This window comes from Jaculus jaculus, chromosome 12 (assembly GCF_020740685.1).
Source record: "Jaculus jaculus isolate mJacJac1 chromosome 12, mJacJac1.mat.Y.cur, whole genome shotgun sequence".
Classification (NCBI taxonomy): domain Eukaryota; kingdom Metazoa; phylum Chordata; class Mammalia; order Rodentia; family Dipodidae; genus Jaculus; species Jaculus jaculus.
The window spans coordinates 108,600,128-108,610,042 of NC_059113.1; the positions used below are offsets into that span (position 1 = coordinate 108,600,128).

Sequence of the window (9,915 nt, forward strand, 5' to 3'; positions counted from 1 at the left end):
TACTGGATTTTCTTTCTTTCTTACTTTTTTCTGTTTTTTTTTTTTTTTTTTTTTAAGGTAGGGTTTCACTCTAGCTCATGGATTTTCTATTTTGAACTCCAAGCTCATGAGCCACCTTGTGCATCTGGCTCTATGTGGGTACTGGGGGACTGAACTCAGGTTGTTAACGTATGCAGGCAAGCACCTTAATTTCTGAGCCATCTCTCCAGCCCTGAGTTTGCTGGAGTTTCTAAGATTATCAAACAGCCCCCTCCCCCGCCAACCACTTAGTTTTAGGATTGTCACATTTCCACCCTTCTCAGTTCTCCCTTCCCTCGTGACGCTTTGCTCCCTGGCACCCTGCATCCGCGAAGTGTTTTTGTTTTCCAGTTCTGAAACGACTGTCCCCTGGAACAGGCGCAGCCGAGGCCACCTGTGCAAGTCTCTGGGCGCCTCTTGTTTGTCCCACCTGGGGAGAAGCGAGCTCTGGGGATTAAAGCAACCGCAGAAGGAGTCACGCCCCTGTGCTTTCCCCTGGGCCTCCATAATTAACCGAAGCCGGTTCGTTACTCAGTCAGGTCCCCCAGCCCTCCTTAACCCGGCACCCACGAGGGGTCTCGGAAGCCAGGCAGCGAGGACCGGGGGCGTCTCGGGTCGGCACTGCAGAGACCGCGCTGCGCCCTGCAGGAGCGCGCTTTGCGCACAGGGCCATTCGCTTTTCCAAACGCCAAACGCCGCTGGTCAGATCAGGTGTCCCCATTTGCTTTTCCCAGACGAGGAAAATGAGGCGCAGGTAGGTTAGGGAGCCTCTAAAAATATCCCGACGGGCTTCTGCCTGGCTCCAAAACCATGCTTCTTCACGTTCTTCTACCTGCTGCAGCTTGCCTCATTTCGGCAGTCATCGTAAGTAGAAGTCGTGCTGGGTGTGTTGGCCTTTAACCCCAGCGGTCAGGAGAATGGTTCTCTGTGAGTTCAAGGCTATCCCGGAACTACAAAGTGGGTTCCAGGTCAGCTAGGCTAGAGTGAGACCCTACCTTGAAACAACAACAAAGTCAGGACTATATTGGCTGCATTTTTAAATTTTTAAAAATTTTTTATTGGTTTTTCGAGGTAGGGTCTCACTCTGGTCCAGGCTGACCAAGAATTCACTATGGAGTCTCAGGGTGGCCTCAAACTCACAGAGATCATCCTACCTCTGCCTCCCAAGTGCTGGGATTAAAGGCGTGTGCCACCACGCCCAGCATTGGCTGCATTTTTAGAATATGCTTCTTTTTTTATCTAAAACATGTATTTATTTATTAGAGAGAGAGAGAGAGAGAGAGAGAGAGAGGGAGGGAAAGAATGGACATGCCAGGGCCTCTAGCCACTGCAAAGGAACTCCAGATGCATGTGCCACCTGGTGCATCTGGCTTATGTGGGTACTGGGAATTGAACCTGAGTCCTTTGGCCATCTCTCCAGCCCAAGACCATGTTTCTTTAAAAACATTCACAATCTTACCAAATCTACCAAATAACACTTTGGGGTGTGTGTGTGTGTGTGTTTGCACTTATTAAAAGATTTGGGACATAAGTAAGCCTCTGATCTAGAGAAGAGAGGTTCCCTTGGACTAGCTGCACACAATTCTCTTATCTTTTCTTTTGAAAATCTTGCTGAAATAACAGACTCTTTAAACAATTAAGCAGCCCTGGGCAACAAGCTCTCACTGGTACACAAATAATCCTGAAGGGCTTAAAAGAAAGAAAATAGGGGCTCTAGATCAAAGGAAGGCTGGGGCAGAGCACTGCAGATTCCAACAAGACAAGTAAGGTTTCTCCAAAAGAAGTTTCTTCTGCAAGGCTTACAGGTCAGTACACCGCACAAAAAGGAGGGACGTGGCAGTGTCCTAAGATCAGATGCAAAGAGGGACTCGGTCAGGTTGTTCCTCGAGGCGGCAAGATGTATCGGATGTGGACAAACAGAATGGCAGGTTTGGAGGAGGAAGAGGAGGAGGAGGTGAGACTTCAGAGCATCCAGAAAGAGCAAAGGGGTTCTTTTAGGGAAGGGAAGAGGATCTTGCCCTGAGGGGAAGTCGTGTTAACGTGTGACTTAGAGGATGTGGGTCTCCTGGCTCAGGCATATAGGAGAGCAGTCACTCTTTCTCTAAATTGGGTTGTGAGCGTTTGTTTAGTCGATGTGCACCCAGCATGTGTGATGAGTCACCAAGAGCCACTGGCCGCTTAGGCCCAGTCACCTGGAGAGCTTGCTTCGCTCTTGGTGACAATTAGAAGTCCCAGCAGGTGCATGGCTCTTGACAGCAGCTGTGAGAGTGGCGAGGGAGGGAGGCTGCAGGCCCAGCAGCCCCAGTCTAAGATTAATGTGATCAACAGAGAACCTCTGAGAGAGCTTGGAAGCGTTCCCCCCCTTTCTTTTTTTAGTTTTTAGTTTTGGTTTTTCGAGGTAGGGTCTCCCTCTAGCCCAAGCCGACCTGGAATTCACTATGTAGTGACAGGGTGGCCTTGAACTCACAAAAATCCTCTTACCTCTGCCTCCTAAGGCATGTGCCACCACACCTGGTTTCTTTCTCTTTCTTTCCACACGTGTGTGTATGTGTCTCTGTGCCTATGCAGGACCTCTTGTCACTGCAAATGAATACCATATGCTTGTACCTTTTTTTGTGGCAGCTTACATTGGTGGCTTGGATTGTAAGCTTTGCAAGCAAGCGCCTACAGCCACTGGACCATCTTCCCAGCCCTTCAAGGAGAGATCTTGAAAGATCTGGCCAGGTAGACCTCCTCTTCTCTCCATAAATACAGAGCAGTGGCCACAGTTATTTTTTGTTTTGCTTTGCTTTTCTAAAGATTTATTTTTATTTATTTGAGACAGAAAGGGAGAAAGAAAGAGAGAGAGAGAGAGAAAGAAAGAAGGCACACCAGGGCCTCTAGCCACTGTAAACAAACTCTAGACACGTGTGCCACCTTGTGCATCTGCCTTACGTGCGACCTAAAGAATCGAACCTGGGTCCTTAGGCTGTGCAGGCATGCACCTTAACCACTACGCCATCTCTCCAGTCCTATTTTTTGTTTTGTTTTTGAGGCAGGGTCTCACTCTAGCCCAGACTGACCTGGAACTCAAATTCCAAGCTGGCCTTCAATTCACATCAATCCTCCTATTTCTGCCTTCTGCGGGCTGGGATTAAAGGCGTGTACCACCATGCCTGTCTCAGTTGTTTTTTTTTAAAATCTCCAAAGAAACCTAAAGAATAGCTTTAAAGAATACTGATTACATGTGTGTGCGGCAAGGAGGGCATTCCAGGGCCTCTTGCCACTGCAAATGCCAGAGCTTGTGCTACTTTCTGTGTCTGGCTTTATGCAGGTGCTGTGAATTAGGCTCTGAGTGCAGGTTTACAAGCCAGCAAGAACCTTCAACTGCCAAGCCATCTTTCCAGTTCTTTAATTTTTTTTAAAAAATATATTTTATTTGTTTATTTGCAGACAGAGACAGAGATAATGGGTATGTCATGGCCTCTAGCCACTGCAAGCAAACTCCAGATACATGCACCACTTTTTGCATCTGGCTTTACATTAGTACTGGGGAATCAAACCTGGGTTGTTAGGCTTTGCAGGCAGGTGCCTTAACTGCTGAGCCATCTCTCCAGTCCTTTAATGTTTTTCTTTTAAATACATGGGGAGGTTTTAGTCATGAATGAGAGACAGAGGATAGTATATGGTCACTAGGATTTGCTCCATGAGCTTGGGAAAGGCATAGGGGACATTCCCGTGTGTGAAGAACTTGAACCACACAGTCAGCTGACCCTGGCTTCATGCTAGTAACAGGGGTTACCAGCATGACTGCTTCTTCGTGAGCATCTCCAGAGGAGCTGGCTCTGCCAGGCATTGCCAATTGCACAGGGCTCCTATAAACCCCCAAGCAAGCACCTCAGGAAAGGGATGTCTTCCTTGCAGGAGAGTTCCATTTTAGCCACCTACCTGTTATCACTTTATAGAAACAAATAGATAGCTAAGTTATCCTGTTACCTAAAAACAATCAAGGGGCTGCAGAGATGGTGTAGCAGCTAAGGCACTTGCCTATGAAGTCTAAGGACCCAGGTTCAGTTCCCAAGTACCCTCGTAAAACAAATGGACAAGGTGGCACATGTGTCTGGAGTTCCTTTGTAGTGGCTAGAGGACCTGGTGTGCTCATTCTGTCTCTAATTGCCTCTTTCTCTCTCTTTCAAAATAAATAAATAAATAAATAAATAAATAAATAAATAAATAAATAAGTAAACTTTAAAAACACAATCAAGGGCTGGGGAGATTGCTTAGTGGTTAAGGTGCTTGTCTGCAAAGCCTAAGGACTCTTCAGATCTCACGTAAGCCAGACACACAAAGGTGAGGCAAGTGCAAGGTCGCACATGTGCACTAGGTGGCATAAGCATCTGGAGTTCGATTGCAGCGACTAAGGCCCTGGTGAGTCAATTCTCTCTCTAAAAAGTAAAAAAATCAATAGCACAGAAGAGAAAGAGTGAGATAAACCAAAAATATCGCTCTAAGAACAATAGCAAACATTTAAAAAAAATATTTATTTGAGAGAGAGAGAGACAGCAAGTGAGCCAGGGCCTCCAGCCCTGCAAATGAACTCCAGACACATGTTCCATTTTGGGCATCTAGCTTTACAAGAGGACTAGGGGATTGAACCCTGAGCCGTCAGGCTTTACAAGCAAGTGCCTTTAACCACTGAGCTCATAAACATGATCTTACATACATGCATGCACACATAAAGCTACTGAAAAAATAAAAGAAAAGATATGAGTGGTGGAGAATCCAGCCATGGGTCCAAGAGTTTCTAGCAGGAGTTTTAAAGGAAGAAAGGAGACAGTGAGGGAAAGACAAACTCCAGAGAGAGATGGGAAGAAGATGGGTGCTTGGCAATACCAGATACCAGGAAGCCATGAATCAATGTTGCCAGAGCTCTGAGGGACAACAGGTTAAAGCCCTATTCTTTTATTTTAAGGTCTTGCTGTAGCCCGGCTGATCTGGAATTCACTCTGTAGTCCCAGGCTGGCCTTGAACTCACAACAGTCTTCCTACCTCTACCTCCTGAGTGCTGGGATTAAAGGCGTGTGCCACCATGCCCAGTGGATTACACATTTTACAGATGTTACAGGTTGCCTTTTCTTGTCCGTGGATCCAGTTGCATTACTGGTTTCTTCACATGAAATTCAACATTGCTTATTGGTTTTCTATTTTTTCATCAAATTGTACTCAAAGCATTGATAGACAATTGTAATTAACAAAACTATATAAGTATGATAAAACTTTTCACGTGAACATACATTTTAATATAATTTGTTTTTGTTTTTGTTTTTTGGAGGTAAGTTCTCACTCCAGCTCAGGCTGACCTGCAATTCACTATGTAGTCTCAGGGTGGTCTTGAGCTCATGATGATTCTCCTACCTCTGCCTCCCAAGTGCTGGGATTAAAGGTGTGCACCACCATGCCCGGCTTAATATAATCTGTTATGTGATATAATCTGTTGTTAATTAGAAGAAAATAGATAAGAGGAGCTAGAATGATTCAGATGTGCATTAGTATGTTAATTTTTAATAAAAAATCAAGAATTAGAGATTTAAATTAACATTTTAAATACTAGGAAAATTATATTTGATCTTAGCCAAAAGGCTGAGAAATGATAAAATACTAGGACAAGTAAAAATAATATAACTACAAAAAAGAATAGAGAGGTACATCAGAAATAAATCAAGAACTGAAAGTGTTTTCTAACATTATAATGGAAAGAGAACCAAAACTGTTAATATTATGTTAATTCAGGTCGGTGGGTCAGGACAGAAATGATATGGAAATTTTCAACTTTACATATTTACATACTTTAGCGTTTTAACTATGCATAGATTATCTTTTGTTAAAAATCAGAATTAAATGGATACATAAAAACAACTGAACTTTTTTTTTACACAAAAGGATTTAAACGTTGCTTATAAAAGCAATAATTCAGTATTATAAATCTAGATTTAGCTGGGCATAGTGGCACCCACCTTTAATCCCAGCACTTGGGAGGCAGAGGTAGGAGGATTGCTGTGAGTTCAAGGCTACCCTAAGACTAATTCCAGGTCAGCCTGGGGTAGAGCAAGACTCTACCTTGAAAAACCAAACAACAACAACAACAACAATAATAATAAAAATAAATAAAATAAATCTAGGTATTTCAGGGAAGTTTTTTTTTTTTAAACATTTTAAAAAAATTATTTATTTATTTATTTATTTGAGAGCAACAGACACAGAGAGAAAGACAGATAGAGGGAGAGAGAGAATGGGAGCGCCAGGGCTTCCAGCCTCTGCAAACGAACTCCAGATGCGTGCGCCCCCTTGTGCATCTGGCTAACGTGGGACCTGGGGAACCGAGCCTTGAACCGGGGTCCTTAGGCTTCACAGGCAAGCGCTTAACCGCTAAGCCATCTCTCCAGCCCAGGGAAGTTTTATAAAGGTGTTGAAAGGGGTTTCTATGTCCTGTTCATATAGTTTAGGACTAACAAGCATTAAAAAGAGAGAGGAGGGAGAGGCTGGAGAGATGGCTCAGCTGTTAAGGCACTTGCCTGCAAAGCCTAACATCCCAGGTTCAATACCCCAGTACCATGTAAAGCCAGATGCACAAAGTAGTGCATGCATCTGGAATTCATTTGCAGTGGCTGGAGGTCCTGTTGTGCACATTGACACTCTCTCTCTCTCTGCTTGCAAATAAATAAAAACATTTAAAATTTTTTGTTTTATGTTTATTTATTTATTTGAAAGTGACAGACAAAGAAAGAGGCAGAGAGAGAGAGAGAGAGAGAGAGAGAGAGAATGGGCGCGCCAGGGCCTCCAGCCACTGCAAACGAACTCCAGACGCATGCGCCCCCTTGTGCATCTGGCTAACGTGGGTCCTGGGGAACTGAGCCTCGAACGGGGGTCCTTTGGCTTCACAGGCAAGCGTTTAACCGCTAAGCCATCTCTCCAGCCCAATAAAAACATTTAAATAGAGAGAAATGACAAGGAAGTGCCACAGTATCCACTTTCCTCCATCAAAGGTATTTCTGGTCACCTACTATTGTATGCAAGATAGATATCCATTTTATATTGCATTGATAAGTGGTATGTCATTCTTACAATTAGGTAATAAGATGGAGTCTGACAGGAAATGTCATTATTGCTTCTAAAGTGTCTACTAGTGTGCGTGTATGTGTGTGTGTGTATATGTGTGTGCATTTATGGAAATATGTGTTATGGATTATGGTACCAGGGTCTCTTGCCATTGCAAATGAATGTCCAGCTTCATGTGGGTACTGGGGAATTGAATCCAGGCTGGCAAGCAAGTGCCTTTAACTGCTGAGCCATCTCCCTAATTATATATATATATATATATATATATAAAATTTTATATGTATATATATGTAAAGATTTTTAAATCTTTTAAAGATTTATTTATTTATTTAATAATCTAGGTATTTTTAAATTTTATTTTTATTTTTTGTTTTTTTGAGGTAGGGTCTCACTTTAACTCAGGTTGACCTGGAATTCACTCTGTAGTCTCAGGGTGGCCTTGAACTCACAGGGATCCTCCTACCTCTGCCTTCCAAGTGCTGGGATTAAAGGCGTGTGCCACCATGCCCGGCTTTGTTTATTTATTTACTGAAGAGAGGGGCAGATAGTGAGAGAATGGGTGCATCAGGGCCTCTAGCCACAGCAAACCAACTCCAGATGCATGCGTCCCCCTTGTGCATCTGGCTTCACGTGAGTCCTGGGGAACCAAACTTGGGCCTTTTAGCTTTGCAGGCAAGCACCTTATCCATTGAGCCATCTCTCCAGCCCTATATAGTTTTATTTTGTGCCATGTAGCTCTGGCTGGCCTAGAACCTAGGCTCCTCTTGCCTTGGCCTCCTGAATGCTGGAGTAATTACTGTCATGTACCCTGCCTGCCTTAAAAGACAAAAAAAAAAAAAAAAAAACCTTAAATTTTTAAATTTATTATATCGGGGTAGGGAGGGGAGAGAATGGGTACACCAGGGCTTCTAGCCACTGTAAAGGAACTCCAGACACATGCATCATATTGTGCATCTGGCTTATGTGTGTCCTGGGGAACTGAACCTGGGTTCATAGGCAAGTTCCTTAACTGCTAAGCCATCTCTCCAGCCCAGAAAAAAAAAAAACAAACTTTAAAAATAAATAAGTTGGGCTGGAGAGATGGCTTAGTGGTTAAGCGCTTGCCTGTGAAGCCTAAGGACCATGGTTCGAGGCTCGGTTCCCCAGGTCCCACGTTAGCCAGATGCACAAGGGGCACACGCATCTGGAGTTCGTTTGCAGAGGCTGGAAGCCCTGGCACGCCCATTCTCTCTCTCTCCCTCTACCTGTCTTTCTCTCTGTGTCTGTTGCTCTCAAATAAATAAATAAAAATTTTTTAATAAAAATAAATAAATAAATAAGTTGTAAATGTTCTGTATGATTTCAGTCTATTTCATAAAATGCTCATCCAAGAGGTATGCATTATTAGCCTCACAAGGATAATATGAAAATTGAAAACATGTTCTTACCTATCTAGAACCATTTCAGACATGTCTCTTCTAAATGTATGAAATATTTTAGGAAACTCTGTTGAATGAAATAATTAAAAAGAATTAGCCACTCCAAGTCATTGGTTCTTTAAAAGGGTGATTTTGCACCCCCACCCTGGGGACGTCTGGCAATGTCTGGGGACAGTTTTGCTCATCACTCATGCCTCAGGGTGCGTGTGCCCCCTGCATGATTGGGCACGCACAGGCAGAGGGCAAAGCTCCTACTAGACCCTCCCCACCAGCAAAGAAGTATCCACATCAAAATATGAGCTTCGGAGTTTGAGATGTCCACTCTAAACAAGTGCAGTGCTTGTTAAGAGACCAGAGGGACGGCTCAGCAGCTCCGGTGCTTACCTGCAAAGCTTACGGGACTGGGTTCAACTCCCCAGTTCCCACGTAAAGCCAGATGCACAAGGTGGTGCCTACATCTGGCTTCACAGAGGCTGGAGGCCCTGGCACGCCCATATTCTCTCTCTCTCTTTCTCAAATAATTAAGATATTTTTTAGAAAATGACTAATGGGACCAATCAGGGGAACCCAGCACAGACGCGTTTGGGCATGCAGCACTTGTCCCCAACTTTCACCTTTGACCGAGCGCTTCGCCCAGGTCCTAAGCTAGGGTCAGCCCAACCCTGGGGAGGGAGTGATGGGCTGGGGCGGGGCGCAAGTACTTGACAAGGAGGGCGAGATGGACGAAGGGCTCTCGCTAGGAGGCGTCTCGCTCAGGTTCTGGCTGGAGGGCTGGCTGGGCACCTCTGTGGAGCTCAGGCTGGGGCTGACCACGCTGACGAAGCGGGGTCGGAATTGTGCCAAGCGCTCATCCTCCTCATAGATATCCAGGGTCTTCCAGAAGTCCTCATCTGGGAATATCCACGGGGGCTCCTTGAACTCCTCCTCCTCCTCCCCCGGCAGCTCATCCTCATTTTTCGGCTCTTCCGGCGCTCCTGCCCCCGCGCCCTCGGGCGGTCTGGGCTGGTCCTCCGGCTCCTCCGGCTCCTCCGGCCCGCTGCGCCGCGGGCCCGGGCCCGGGTCGGCCATGGCGGGATGCTCGCTCCCCACGGATGCAGGCGGCGCCCGCGGTCCAGGCGCGCCGGCCCGCGGTGGTGCGCTCGTCTCCCTGGGCAACCGCCCGCGACCCTTTCGGATTTAAAGCTGCACGACTCCTCTGGCTGGGTCCGAGGTCGGCGCAGGGAGGTGCGCCCCAGGGCCGCTAACTCCAAGCTTCTTTCTGCCCCAGCTTTCCGAGGTCTCCGAGATACGCCGCGAAACAATCTCGCTTTCCTTGGAGAGTGAGGAAGTGGTGATACCTGTAATGTTACATGGCATCGCATGCTATGGGATTTGATTTTTGAGA

At 45.6% G+C, this 9,915-nt stretch overlaps 1 protein-coding gene across 1 annotated transcript in view; it reads right to left on the minus strand.

Moving 5' to 3' along the window:
• Positions 1-8,578, minus strand: part of Erich6 (glutamate rich 6) — a 38,564-nt gene extending 29,986 nt beyond the window's left edge. Inside the window, exon 1 of the mRNA XM_045130642.1 lies at positions 8,541-8,578. Coding sequence (XP_044986577.1) covers positions 8,541-8,563 — 23 coding nt within the window. The 5' untranslated portion in view covers positions 8,564-8,578. The remainder of the gene's footprint in view (positions 1-8,540) is intronic.
• Positions 8,579-9,915: the final 1,337 nt, after the last annotated feature.